The 13,862-nt window shown below is 49.5% G+C and overlaps 1 protein-coding gene and 1 long non-coding RNA gene across 2 annotated transcripts in view; both read left to right on the forward strand.

Moving 5' to 3' along the window:
• The window catches only part of LOC307220574, a 214,764-nt gene that overhangs the window by 5,472 nt on the left and 195,430 nt on the right, over positions 1-13,862 (forward strand). The window lies entirely within an intron of this gene.
• On the forward strand, positions 100-8,352 carry LOC307220536 (fucolectin-like). The gene is made up of 4 exons (XM_079984553.1): positions 100-257; positions 2,724-2,809; positions 4,105-4,396; positions 6,055-8,352. The coding sequence occupies exons 2-4, from the start codon at positions 2,725-2,727 to the stop codon at positions 6,209-6,211; spliced, it is 534 nt and encodes a 177-aa protein (XP_079840679.1). The 5' UTR covers positions 100-257; position 2,724; the 3' UTR covers positions 6,212-8,352.

Here is a 13,862-nt window from a genome sequence, read left to right on the forward strand (position 1 = left end):
TGGTGAGGAGTTGTGCAACTTCACCCAAAGTGTCAACACCCAAAAGCAGAATTAAAGCAATAGATGGGAGGGCAAATGCTGGACCTCAGTTTCAGTCCTCAGCATCTTTCTGATTGGCTTGGAAGGGTACAAAACAAGCAGAGCTGCTCAAGAGGAGGTCCAGGATTCAGCTAGAAGCACAGAAGAAAGAAGCCGAGCTTGCCAACTCTTCAAGAAGGACACAAAGACTTCTGCTGGTCCCAAGAAACAGGGTCAAGGTAAGTTGAGGAGGGGAACTTCTTGCACATAATACCTGAATCCCAGAAAAGAGAGCCCAGCGCCTTATATTAGTCTGAAAGTGAGCCTTCCCTCAGTTTCTTGGAAGCACATTTAAACTCTTGGAGAACTTAAGTTCCCATAGCAGTTAATGAAAAAGATTGAAACTGACTTAAAGCTGTAGTGTAGAGATGCTGGGAAGCTCAGCCTAGTGGTTTCTCTTCCTCAGCCTTGGCCTGCCTCTGGTTCAGCCTTTGCCAACTTCATGCCCTCTAGATGTTTCAGAGAACAACTCTCATCCTCTTCGTGGGGCTGAGGAGAGCTGTAGCCCAAAGTAGCTGAAGGCCACCAGGCTGGCAAAGACTGCTCTGGGTTCAACACTCTGCTTCTGGTCCTGCCTCATCCCAGAGCAGTCTTTGCCGGCCTGGTGGCCTTCTAACTGCCCGTTCCCCGCTCCTTGCAGAGACCACCTGTACCTTGGCTAGGCTACCTGCGGCTAGTGGCAGTTGGCATCCAACAAAAACATCACAGGTTCCCCATCCTGCTCCAATCCCTTCTCAGTCTGGTTCTCCAGGTCTTGTATTACTCCAACTGAAACTCTGCTGATTACTTCAGAGACATTACAAGCTCTTGCTTCTAATGTCTTCTCTTTCATGGCAGCCTTCAGGGGCACACCCCACCCCATTATTTTATTTCATATTTTACTCTTTGGGGGAAGAGCCATAGCTAGATGACCTGCAGGGGCCCTTCCAACTCTACAATCCTATGGTTCTAGGATTCAGTGATAGAGCACGCAATGCTTTGACCAGATGGTCTGGGGTTCGATTCCCAGCTGGGAGAGGCCTATATTCTGGAATCCTGGAGTCTGTGTAGACAATGCTGAGCTAGATGGAGCAATCGTACCTGAGCTTGTGTAAGACACCTTCCCGTGCTCCTGTGTCCCCCATGCTGTTCAGGGGGAGCCAGACCCCATGGCTCCAGCAAGCCATCTCTCTCTCATGTGCATAATAATAATAATTTTATTATTTCTACCCCGCCCATCTGGCTGGGTTTCCCCAGCCACTCTGGGTGGCTCCCAACGGAATATTAAAAACATGATAAAACGTCAAACATTAAAAACTTCCCTAAACAGGGCTGCCTTCATTTTTTTTTTTAATAAATTTTTTATTAGTTTTCCAATTTTGTAAAACACAACAAAAACAACATACAAACAAACACATAAATTCATAATTTCTTAACCTTATTTTCATAAGCCTCTTTTCTCGGACTTCCCCATACCTTCCCTTTTTTGCATCCTTTTTTATTTTTAACAATTATTCAACAACCCTTTTAACCAATTAAATTTAAATTCATTCTCCTTTTCGATTTCACCCTAAATCAAACAAAATTTACCGCTGTAATTCTACATCTTCCTCTCCCTTAGCATTTTAGCACTCCTCAATTTTATAGTAGCTCTTAAGATATATTTTAAACTTCTTCCAGTCTTCTTCCACAGTCTCTTTCTCTTGGTCACGGATTCTGCCGGTCATTTCTGCCAATCCCATAAAGTCAATCACTTTCGCCTGCCATTCCTCCAGCGTGGGTAGCTCTTGTGTCTTCCAGTATTTTGCTAGAAGAATCCTTGCTGCCGTAGTAGCGTACAGAAAAAAGTTTTTATCCTTCCTCGGCACCAACTGGCCGACCATACCCAAGAGAAATGCCTCTGGTTTTTTATGAAAGGTGCATTTAAGTACTTTCTTAATCTCATTATAAATCATTTCCCAGAAGGCCTTAATCTTTGGGCAGGTCCACCAAAGGTGGAAGAAGGTACCTTCAGTCTCTTTACATTTCCAACATTTATTATTGGGCAAATGATAAATCTTCGCAAGCTTGACTGGAGTCATGTACCACCTATAAATCATTTTCATAATGTTTTCTCTTAAGGCATTGCATGCCGTAAATTTAATACCTGTGGTCCATAACTGCTCCCAGTCAGCAAACATAATGTCATGACCTATGTCTTGTGCCCATCTAATCATGGCTGGCTTCACTGTCTCATCTATTGTATTCCACTTTCCCAGTGGAAAACAGGGCTGCCTTCAGATGTCTTCTAAAAGTCAGGTAGTTGTTTATTTCCTTGAAATCTGATGAGAGGGCATTCCACAGGGTGGGCACCACCACCAAGAAGGCCCTCTGCCTGGTTCCCTGTAACTTCGCTTTTTGCAGCGAGGGAACCATCAGAAGGCCCTCGGAGCTGGACCTCAGTGTCCAGGCAGAACGATGGGGATGGAGATGCTCCAGGTCTACTGGGCCAAGGCCATTTAGGGCCTTAAAGGTTAGCACCAATGCTTTGAACTGTGCCCTGAAACGTCCTGGGAGCCAATGTAGGTCTTTTAGGACCAGTGTTATATGGTCTCGGCAGCCACTCCCGGTCACTAGTCTGGCTGCTGCTTTCTGGATTAGATACACACCGTCTCTCCCAACTGCAGGATGGTCAACTTCTGGACCCTGCTGCTGACCCTGACACTCCTGGTAGAGACGGGACAGTCCCAGAGCTACAAATCAATACCTACAGGTAAGAACTGGGGAAGCAGGGATGTCTCTGGGCCAAATCAAAGCCTAGATGTGGAGTTCCTTTCCTCTCCCTCTTGCACAGGCTATATGTTGACATTTTGACACATGGTAATGATAAGGCGATTACCCGAGAGTCACCTCAACCCATTACGCAGGTTTGCCAGTTTCCCAACAATCCATTGCAAAACCCAAAAGCTGCATTGCTTTGTGGATGCCTCGAGAGCTGCCTCCTCACACTGCCCCACAGGGGCCTGAGACTTGTCTGCCCATTCCCAACAGCAAGGGCTGGCGGACTGGCTGGCTGGGCTCCCTTGTCCGCTTGCTTGCTTGCTTACTCACTCTGAGGCCACCTCTGCTTCTGGTAACCAGCACCCCCTGACCAGCTCCAGAGACACCATTCACCTGGAGAGCTTGAGGCCAGGGCTGCCAAAACAAACAGCTGTGCAAGCCTTTGGGGGGCAGAGATGCGAGAGGGAAGGAAAGAGGGACAGAGGGCAGTCTTGCCCGTGGCACCCCTGACCATCCTTCAAGGCACCCCAGGGTGCCATGGGACCACTGGACCAGATGATCCTCCAGGTTCCGTCCAACTCTACAGTTCTATGATTCTAAGTGTCGTATTTTTCACTCCATAAGACGCACCTAGTTTTTAGAGGGGGAATGCAAGGGGAAAAATATTCTTTAAAGGGAGCGCTGAGCAGAGCCTGTATGCATCCCAGGCTCTGCTCAGCGCTCCCTTTCGCGAGCCACGTGGAGTGTGTGTGCGGCTCTTTAAAGGGAGTGCGGCTCTTGGGGGCTTTTGTGGGAGGTGGGGGAAGGGACAGAACCGTGTGCTCTGTCCCTTCCCCCACCTCCTGCAAGAGCCGCGCGCTAAGTCAGAAGCCAGGACAGCAAGCGGGATCACTGTGGAGCGATCCCACTTGCTGTCCTGGCTTATGGGATAGCCATGCGCAGCCTCTCCCAGGCAGCGGGATGAAGGATCCCCCAAGAACCGCGCTCCCTTTAAAGAGTGCACGGATAGTGTGTGCGGCTCTTGGGGGCTTTTCCCCAAGAAGGGACTGATGGGCTGCCCTTCTCCCTCCTTGGGGAAAAGCCCCCAAGAGTTGCACACACACTCCACGCGGCTCTTTAAAGGGAGCACTGAGCAGAGCCTCCCGCCTGCATTCGCTCCATAAGACGCACACACATTCCCCTTACTTTTTAGGAGGGGCAAAGTGCGTCTTATAGAGCGAAAAATATGGTAAGCAAACGAACCACAAGCATTCCTCTTCCCCTCTTTTCCTCCTCCTGTGACTCTAGTACTGAACCTGGCCAAAGGACGACGAGCTTATCAGTCCTCCGTATATCCACATACGATCGTTGGATCAGCAGACAAAGCTGTGGACGGCTTCTATGCTGGGAACTTCCACCAGGGCTCCTGCACCCACACCAACGCTGAGAAGAACCCCTGGTGGCTGGTGGATCTGGACTCAGAGTACGCCATCGCAGCTGTCTTGGTGAAAAACCGTGGCGACTGCTGTGGCGAGAGGCTGCTGGGAGCTGAGGTCCGTGTGGGGAACACCATCGTGGACCATGGAAAATCCAACGCTTTGTAAGTTCCAGCTGCCAACCATCCCTTGGTCCCTGAACCTGAATGATCTCAGGTTCAGAGAACACTTGAGGAACACTGGGGGGAGGGGCTACTTCTTAGTCTCCTCTTGTATTTGTGATAACGGGGAGAAAGTAGGAAAGAGGCAGGTGCTGTGTGCAGACCACCAATGAAAGCATCCTGTTAGGTACTGAGTTGAATAGGATCCAAAAGGCAGCAGTCTGATTGGTCCTAGAACAATAGGATTCAGAATGCAGCAGTCTGATTGGTCCTAGAACAATAGGATCGAGAATGCAGCAGTCTGATTGGTCCACAGGAGTCACCCAATCCAGCTCCAGGTGGAAGTTGCAGTTGAGGGAGGTTGTGGCGCTCATCTCGCTTTATTGGCCGAGGGAGCCGGCGTGCAGCTTCCGGATCATGTGGATCTAGGAGTCTTGGTTGACCACAAACTTGACATGAGCCAACAGTGTGACGCGGCAGCTAAAAAAGCCAATGCAATTCTGGGCTGCATCAATAGGAGTATAGCATCTAGATCAAGGGAAGTAATAGTGCCACTGTATTCTGCTCTGGTCAGACCTCACCTGGAGTACTGTGTCCAGTTCTGGGCACCACAGTTCAAGAAGGACACTGACAAACTGGAATGTGTCCAGAGGAGGGCAACCAAAATGGTCAAAGGCCTGGAAACGATGCCTTCTGAGGAACGGCTAAGGGAGCTGGGCATGTTTAGCCTGGAGAAGAGGAGGTTAAGGGGTGATATGATAGCCATGTTCAAATATATAAAAGGATGTCACATAGAGGAGGGAGAAAGGTTGTTTTCTGCTGCTCCAGAGAAGCGGACACGGAGCAATGGTTCCAAACTACAAGAAAGAAGATTCCACCTAAACATTAGGAAGAACTTCCTGACAGTAAGAGCTGTTCGACAGTGGAATTTGCTGCCAAGGAGTGTGGTGGAGTCTCCTTCTTTGGAGGTCTTTAAGCAGAGGCTTGACAACCATATGTCAGGAGTGCTCTGATGGTGTTTCCTGCTTGGCAGGGGGTTGGACTCGATGGCCCTTGTGGTCTCTTCCAACTCTATGATTCTATGACTAAGCCGCTTCTGGCGAACCACAGCAGTGCACGGAAGCACCGTTTACCTTCCCGCCGGAGCGGTACCTATTTATCTACTTGTACTTTGGCGTGCTTTTGAACTGCTAGGTTGGCAGGAGCTGGCACTGAACAACGGGAGTTCACCCCATTGCAGGGATTCAAACCACCGACCTTCTGATCGGCAAGTCCTAGGCTCTGTAATTTAACCCACAGCACCACCCGTGTCTGCACTCTCAGGGAATACACGGACCAAACCTCAGCCCTCTTTTGGAATTTGCACTTCTCCAATTTTAGCAACAAATTTAGTTCTCCTGCTGAGTAATGTGCACATCCTATGGGAAAGTGTACATACGAAAGGATACATAAGTGAAAACAACATACAAAACTGCGTGCTTTTAGGGGAAATTGCTTTGCGAAAATGGGGATCTTAGGATAAATTCACACGGAAGTGCTGACAAATTTTTGTGATGACTGCAAAAAAAAAGAGATCACAAACTGATGTGGAAATGTGTAGAACTGCGAATGCTTCCAATACACAAACACACTTGTGTCTAACCCTCCTTTTCTCCCTACAGGTGTGGGATCGTCACAGACGTCACACTGGGCTCTGTCAGTAGCTTCAACTGCAACTGGCTCAGGGGCCGCTATGTGAGCATCCACCTTCCCCGCCATGGTTATATGACGCTGTGCGAAGTGGATGTCTATGGAGTTGTAGCAGAAGAGATGCGTTAGGGATCACCAGCAGTCTCTGTGTTGGTGTGTTCAGGGTGTGTGGCTGTCAAAGACCAAGGATGCGTCAATCAACGCCATAGTCCTCCCTTTCCTCTACTACTCCAGCAGCTTCTCAGGGCCCTGAGAACCAACAAGGGCTGTGCTTTTGCTCCTGCCACAAAGCGTAGACCAGGCATAGGCAAACCCAGCCCTCCAGATGTTTTGGGACTACAACTCCCACCATCCCTGACCACTGGGGCTATTAGCTAGGGATGATGGGAGTTGTAGTCCCAAAACATCTGGAGGGCCGAGTTTGCCTATGCCTGGCGTAGACCAAGACACTGCTGAAAACCCATCACGGCAAGAATGAAGTCTTTCCCCGCCATAGTGTTGAGCCCCATACTCTAAGGTTACCAGACGTCCCCATATCCTGGGGACAGTCCCCGAGTTTACAAATCAGTCCCCTGACAAAATCCATCTATTTAATAGGAAGTTGAAAAGTGTCCTCAGATTAATTGAAAAAAATCTGGTAACCTTACCATAGTCTGCAGCCCTATTGCCTGGTCCCCTATGGCACAATATAATTGGCACCAGGCACCAGGTTGGCGGAAGCTAACTAGAACTTAAAAACCTTGCACTGAAGGTGTGTAAAAATTCAACTTTTGTGCCATATGAGCTGTAACCTATTTCTGCTCCAGACCGTGTAGATCCATCATTCCCAATGCAGAGCCCACAGAAAATGAAGTACCTGCTGTAGTGCCCACTGATACCTCCTAGCTGAGATTGAATTTGTTGGCTTTTTACTGAGGGATGGTGTCAAGCATGTGTCATGGTGTGTGTATGCCAATCTGAACTTTTCCCCATGGTTCAGTACAGAATTCTCAAGGTTCCATGGTTTATTTCTGTAGATCGTGACATGTGTAAAAGTTGGCGTGGCATCATATAAAACACGCCCCTCAGTTAACTTTCTTGACCCTGGTGCAAGTCTTTACCTTGAATGTGCCCTGGAACTTGAGGTCCAGATCAGTGCAGTAATCAGGTGTTGGCCACGACATTTGATTCACATCTCCTGTGAAAAGAATGGGTTCCACACAGACAGTACTAAGATAACCTTGGAAAGAGAACCAGTTTGGCCATTTCTTACTGGGATTATATCGGTTCAACTACCAATGAACAAAATGTGAAACAGTTACTTAATAGGAAACAATAGAATAAATAGGTTATAATGTGTGCTGGGAGATTAACCCGGGGTTAACCCGAGCAACGCGATCCAGGTCCGGTCCCAAATCCAAGGGAGGAGTCAGTCCGACAGGGCCAAGACAGGACACGAGGCAGGAAACCAGGCAAGGGCAGGCGCAGGGTCTCAGGAAGGTTCCAGCAAGCAGCAATGTTGCTCCCGCAAACTGGGGCGGGGTCCGACAGACTTTTATCTCTGTCGGGGTAATGGCCGGTCCTGATCCCCCGGCAACTCATCTCCCTGTCTCGCTCGAAGGCGAGCACTCCTCCTGCGAGTACTCAGGTCCTTCCTTCTCTCACACCTCAGTCTCTGCAGCTCGGGAGACGTCGGTGGATTACTAGACCCAGGGGACGCCTCAGCCTCCCCTGACCCAACCGGTAGTGGAGCAGCTGAAAGTGATGGCCCAGCTGGAGGCAACGAGGGAATCCCTGCATCTGGAGCCAGGGCAGGCTCAGGCCCCTGACTCGGCCCAGCTGGTGCTTGTTCCAGGGGAACCTGTGCAGACTGGGACTCTTCAGGATCAGGCCCCAGACTTGGTCCGGATGATGCCTGAGGCAAAGGATCCAGTGCGGACTGAGACTCCTCCGGTTCTGAGCCCAAGCCCGAGTCCCAGGCCATCACATAATGAATGACTTATCCCAAAGACCCCCTGCCCTCTCCATCATCTAATGTTGGCTCAAAAGAATACTTACATCCTAGGTTAACCATGCCTGGTTAGCTCCCACAGGATTAGAGACCTTCTTGTCACCAACCGACACACCACTTTGCTTCTTTAGGCTTTCCATGGGGATCCTTCTTCCTTTTAGACCAAGGAGCATAGGCGCCCTAGGAATAGCTGCCTGCTTCTCTTGCAACTTTGCTGCTGGAAGCAGCACTCGTTTGCTCTTGTCACTTTCCTTTCATGCAATAAACCCGCCTTTGTCCATTCCTCTTGTGAGTGAACTTATTGGGGTCCAAGGCAAGGCTTCTCCTGAGGCCACCGTTCCCCCTCTTTCCCCATGCCAAGCCAAGGATTTTTCCTTTCCCTGAAGCTGTGGTGTCCTCTGGCGCTCAGGCCACATTCTCTGTCACACACGGTCACACACCTTTGGGATACCTAGCTGGCCACAGTGAGAACAAGATGTGGGATGAGATGGTCTATGGCCCTTCCGATGAACAGCACTTGCATGACATGGATCAACCCAGCCCATCAGAAAGGTGTTGACACCACCAGGATCTAGGGATCAAGATCAGGTTTTGATGTCCTTCATCTGAGTAGGGTCTGAGAAGGCTTGTGTGGTTTCTGACTCTCTCCCAAGAGGAAATAAAGGCAGCTTCTTGGCAGGAGATGATTTTAGAAGAAGACATCCTCATTCCATTTATCCCATTTAGAGGTCAGATGGGTGCCAGACTTGAGTACTGATACTAGCAGGTCCCAACCACATCAGCTAAGCTCCAAAATGAACACTTTGTGGTCAGCCTTGTGGAGGGAGGGGTGCTTCCCTTTTGAAATGGCCTCTACAAACCCATGGAAACATCTCTGCCTCCCTCCCCTGGCATCTTCCCAGAGGGTAGGCAAGTTAGCAGCAGACAGTCTAGGTTTCCCTGAGCCCTGCAGCTTTGACTAGTCACGTAAACCAGGTGAGGTTTGCCCATGGGTCACAAACCCTCAGTGAGTTAGGGACCGCATGCAAAAGCAGGCTCCAGCAGGTTGACTGGATGAGGCCAAGAGTGGATACTATGGTGAAGAAGGAGGTTCCTCCACATGCTTTAGAGGGAAGTGAGGGATGGATGGGGGGTCATCAGCTTGGGAAGGTAGCTCTCCTTGTTGCTGTTTAGTCGTTTAGTCGTGTCCGCCTCTTCGTGACCCCCTGGACCATAGCACGCCAGGCACTTCTGTCCTCCACTGCCTCCCGCAGTTTGGTCAAACTCATGCTGGTAGCTTCAAGAACACCATCCAACCATCTCATCCTCTGTCGTCCCCTTCTCCTTGTGCCCTCCATCTTTCCCAACATCAGGGTCTTTTCCAGGGAGTCTTCTCTTCTCCTGAGGTGGCCAAAGTCTTGGAGCCTCAGCTTCAGGATCTGTCCTTCCAGTGAGCCCTCAGGGCTGATTTCCTTCAGAATGGAGAGGTTTGATCATCTTGCAGTTCATGGGACACTCTGGTCCTAAATCTCTGCTTCTTTGAGGGATATCTTTAGGAGAAGAAAAGTCTAAGAAGTAACCCTACCCAAATTTGGAGTGGAATCCCTAAGGCAATTGGATGATGCCTTGTATACCTCCTTCCGGCGATTCCTGCAGCCAAGCTGGTGCAAAATGTATTTCTCTGCTATCCTTTGGTCCACATCAGCGAGACTTAAGGGGGGGGGGTCTTGCTGTCTGGGCAGCCTGGGACCTCCATACACATTGCCAGGCTTGCACCCTGAGGAGGTCAGTTTGGTGCTCCTGATGCAATGGTTTGACTTCACCTCCAGAGACTCACTCCTTTGTCTCTTGAGACTGACAGAGGCCAACAATAACAGCAACCATTCCCACTCTCTTCTGTCAGAATTACCGGTATCTATGACCTATGTCTTTGTCTGTCAGGGAACTGCCATCAGAGGCGGAGGGAAGGCTCCAGAGCGATGCCGGAGAGGGTCCCAGCAGGGGGAGAGGCAGCCCAGCTGCTGGGGAAGGAAATCAACGTAACACCAGGAGAGAAGGGGGCAGATGGGGGAATCGGAGAAAAGGCTCCAAGACTCTTCAACAGAGACTAGTGGGGAGAGCATGGGTACTCCGCTGCCCACACCCTCTCTGCGCAGAAGACTGCTGCGCAGGGAGAGTAGGAGGAGACTTGGCGTCAAAGAACTTTTTTGCTGGAAGAAGTTTAAGAAACGCTCACTGACAGATTCTGCCAGCGACTGAGACAGCCACGAAGTGAAGGGCTGTCCAGACAGAAAGGGTTCAACCAGGCAACCAAGCCAAGAGTGGAGGCAACTTACGCATGAGCAACCCCCTAGAACCATTACATTGTCCATGGAGTTTTCTTGGCAGGGATACTGGAGTGGCTTGCCGGTTCCTGCTCCAGGTGGATCATGTTTAGTCAAAACTCTCCACTATGACCTGTCTATCTTGGGTGGCCCTGCATGGCAGAGTTCATAGCGTCTCTGAGTTATTCAAGCCCCTTCGCCACAGTGAGGCAGAGCTCTGGTTTTCCCAGTAGTGATGTATGGAAGCGAGAGCTGGACCATAAAGAAGGCTGGTCGCCGAAGAATTGATGCTTTTGAATTCTGGTGCTGGAGGAGACTCTGGAGAGTCCCATGGACTGCAAGAAGATCCAACCTCTCCATTCTGAAGGAAATCAGCCCTGAGTGCTCACTGGAAGGACAGATCCTGAAGCTGAGGCTCCAAGACTTTGGCCACCTCAGGAGAAGAGAAGACTCCCTGGAAAAGACCCTGATGTTGGGAAAGATGGAGGGCACAAGGAGAAGGGGACGGCAGAGGACGAGATGGTGGGACAGTGTTCTCGAAGCTACGAACATGAGTTTGACCGAACTGCGGGAGGCAGTGGAAGACAGAAGTGCCTGGCGTGCTCTGGTCCAGGGGGTCGCAAAGAGTCGGACACGACTAAACAACTAAACAACAACAATGACCTATGTAAGTGGAGTGCCAGAGGGCAGCTATGGCGTCAATGCTTACTGGCCAAGATGGCTCTGTTCTTCCTCCTCTGTCATAGATGATCTACCTCTGAATGCCAATTTCTTGGGCATCACAAGTAGCAAGAGCTCTGTTGCACTGCCCTGCGCCTTGTGGGCTCCCCACGGGCATCTGGTTGGCCATTGAGAGAACAGGATTCTGGACTCTGGTTGGATCCAGAAGGTTCATCTGAAGTTCTTAAGAGAGCCTCTTGACCTCACACAGGTCTCAGTCCCTCCCCACCCATGACTGCATCACCAAAGCACATCCACGCTCCCTCCACAAGACTGTTGACTCTGGAGCTTAATGGGCAAGGCACACAGCCAAAATAAACACTCATTTTAGGATTTGCTTGTTCCAAACATGCATTGACTGATAATTTGAAGTCTTTCCTTTGGCACCTGCTAGAGATGAATGTTATTTCCTCCTGTGGGAGGGAGCCAGCAACCCAGTTGGAGATGGGGGGTGGGGTGTAGGTGTAGGTCCCAGAGTTCAAAGAGTTCAGAAACTGGATTTTTTGTTCTTGAGGGCATGTTACAAATCCATGAGGACCTCCAGCTCTTTGGAGAATGATAATTCTTCCTGACAGTAAGAGCTGTTTGACAGTGGAATTTGCTGCCAAGGAGTGTGGTGGAGTCTCCTTCTTTAGAGGTCTTTAAGCAGAGGCTTGACAACCATATGCCAGGAGTGCTCTGATGGTGTTTCCTGCTTGGCAGGGGGTTGGACTCAATGGCCCTTGTGGTCTCTTCCAACTCTAGGATTCTATGATTCTATGAATTGCATGGTAATTCAGCAAGTCCAAATCTGAATTGAACAAGGTTTACACTGGTAGTGTTGACATGCCAGGCTGTTCAACGGCACTTCGAATTTGCCTCCCTGCCTGCCTTTAACCTCAGCCCTCCCACTGTCTTTCTTAGAATTCTTCAGGCTGTCGGACGCTAATTTCAGAGGCTGAGTTCATGGTTCCCGTACAGGACCAAAGCCCAGTTTCCCATGGTGTTTGGGTGAGGAAACATGCAAAATTCTGTGGCTGAGGAATCTGTGGGGATGGAATTTCCCCCACAGACCAACAGCATTTTGATGATAATGATTAAAATTTCTATATTGCCCTTCAACTGAGGATCACAAGGTGGTCACAAAGCAAAAAAAATTGTCCAGTAGCACCTTAGAGACCAACTAAGTTTGTTCTTGGTATGAGCTTTTGTGTGCATGCAAACTTCTTCAGATACACTGAAGCAGAAGTCACCAGACCCTTATATATAGTGAGAGGGTGGGGAGGGGTATTACTCAGAAGGGGGGTGGGATATGGGTGATTGACTCAATGGGTACAGTAAACCTGTTGATGACTGTTAACGACTGCAGTCTCTTTCCATGGTTCATTTTACATATCATAAATCCCTGCACATTTTATAAAAAAAACGATACCATTCAGTATTCCATTATTATTGCATCCAACATAACTTATTTGCACTGTTGAATTTATATTAATGCTGCCAGCGTTTTCAGCTGTATACAATTCTTTTCCATATATTCAATAAGCGTTTTCCAATCTTCTTTAAATGTATGTTCTTCAAGAAGAACAAACCAAGTGTTTCACAGGGGTGAGACCCCACCTCCAGAGAGAGAGGACGGCTGTGAGAAAGAGTGTTTTTGCTGCTGTAAAACAGCCTTGATCTTTGGAGTAGGAAAATCTACTGTTGCAGAAATGCTACAGAGCCTGGGCATCGAAGCAGAAAAGTCAACCTTACTGTGAGGGACTTTTAATTATATTTAAAAAGGTTTTTGGTCGTTTTAAAATCTGTATGACTCCCAAGAGTCCTGCTTCTGTGTGCGTCACGTTCCTCCAGGGACTTGTCCCCAGCACTGGGAGATATTCCTTCTCCCTATGGACCCCCCTCACCCTCAACACTGTTTCAGGACATTTCGCTCTGCTCTGTTGAGAAATTCATCATCTTGCCCAATTGCTTGAAGTGTGCAGGCCTCACATTGTCCTACCTTCTCTTTCAGCAACGCAGCTAGGTCACACTTTCTGCAGATGAAAAGGGACCCCTGACCATTAGGTCCAGTCATGGCCGACTCTGGGGTTGCGGCGCTCATCTCGCTTTACTGGCCAAGGGAGCCGGCGTACAGCTTCCGGGTCATGTGGCCAGCAGGACTAAGCTGCTTCTGGCGAACCAGAGCAGCGCACAGAAATGCCATTTACCTTCCCACCAGAGCGGTACCTATTTATCTACTTGCACTTTGACGTGCTTTCGAACTGCTAGGTTGGCAGGAGCAGGGACTGAGCAACGGGAGCTCACCCAGTCGCGGGAATTCGAACCGCCAACCTTCTGATCGGCAAGTCCTAGGCTCTGTGGTTTAAGCCACAGTGCCACCCGCGTACTTGTGCGCATTTTCAGCCAGGAAGAGGAGCATGGCACAGGTGTTGCAGAGGACTGCAGTAGCTCCCTCATCAGCCATGTCTCTTGGTCCTATGCACACTGTGAGACAGCACTTGGCCAGTCCAGGGAAGTGGATGGAGTCTCTCAGAGCAACCATAGAGCCATTTACAGTATAAGGTAGTGATGGATCCAAGGCTGGTGTTTGTGATGCTGATGCAACTGCCAAGAGAACATTAAGGTGAGCCATGGAGTGGTAGAAGTTCAAAACAACTCATTCTCCTTCCACAAGGCTGACCACAAAGTGTTCATTTTGGAGCTTGGCTGATGTGGTTGGGACCTGCCAGTATCAGTGCTCAGTTTGGCACCCATCTGACCTCTAAATGGGATAAATGGAATGAGG

Source organism: Podarcis cretensis (assembly GCF_951804945.1).
Source record: "Podarcis cretensis genome assembly, chromosome: 7".
NCBI lineage: Eukaryota > Metazoa > Chordata > Lepidosauria > Squamata > Lacertidae > Podarcis > Podarcis cretensis.

Coding starts and splice junctions, on each gene's coding strand:
- LOC307220536 (XM_079984553.1), top strand. CDS start 2,725: ATGGTCAACTTCTGGACCCTGCTGCTGACCCTGACACTCCTGGTAGAG. Junction 2,810..4,104: donor CTACAAATCAATACCTACAG/GTAAGAACTGGG, acceptor CTGTGACTCTAG/TACTGAACCTGGCCAAAGGA. Junction 4,397..6,054: donor CATGGAAAATCCAACGCTTT/GTAAGTTCCAGC, acceptor TTCTCCCTACAG/GTGTGGGATCGTCACAGACG.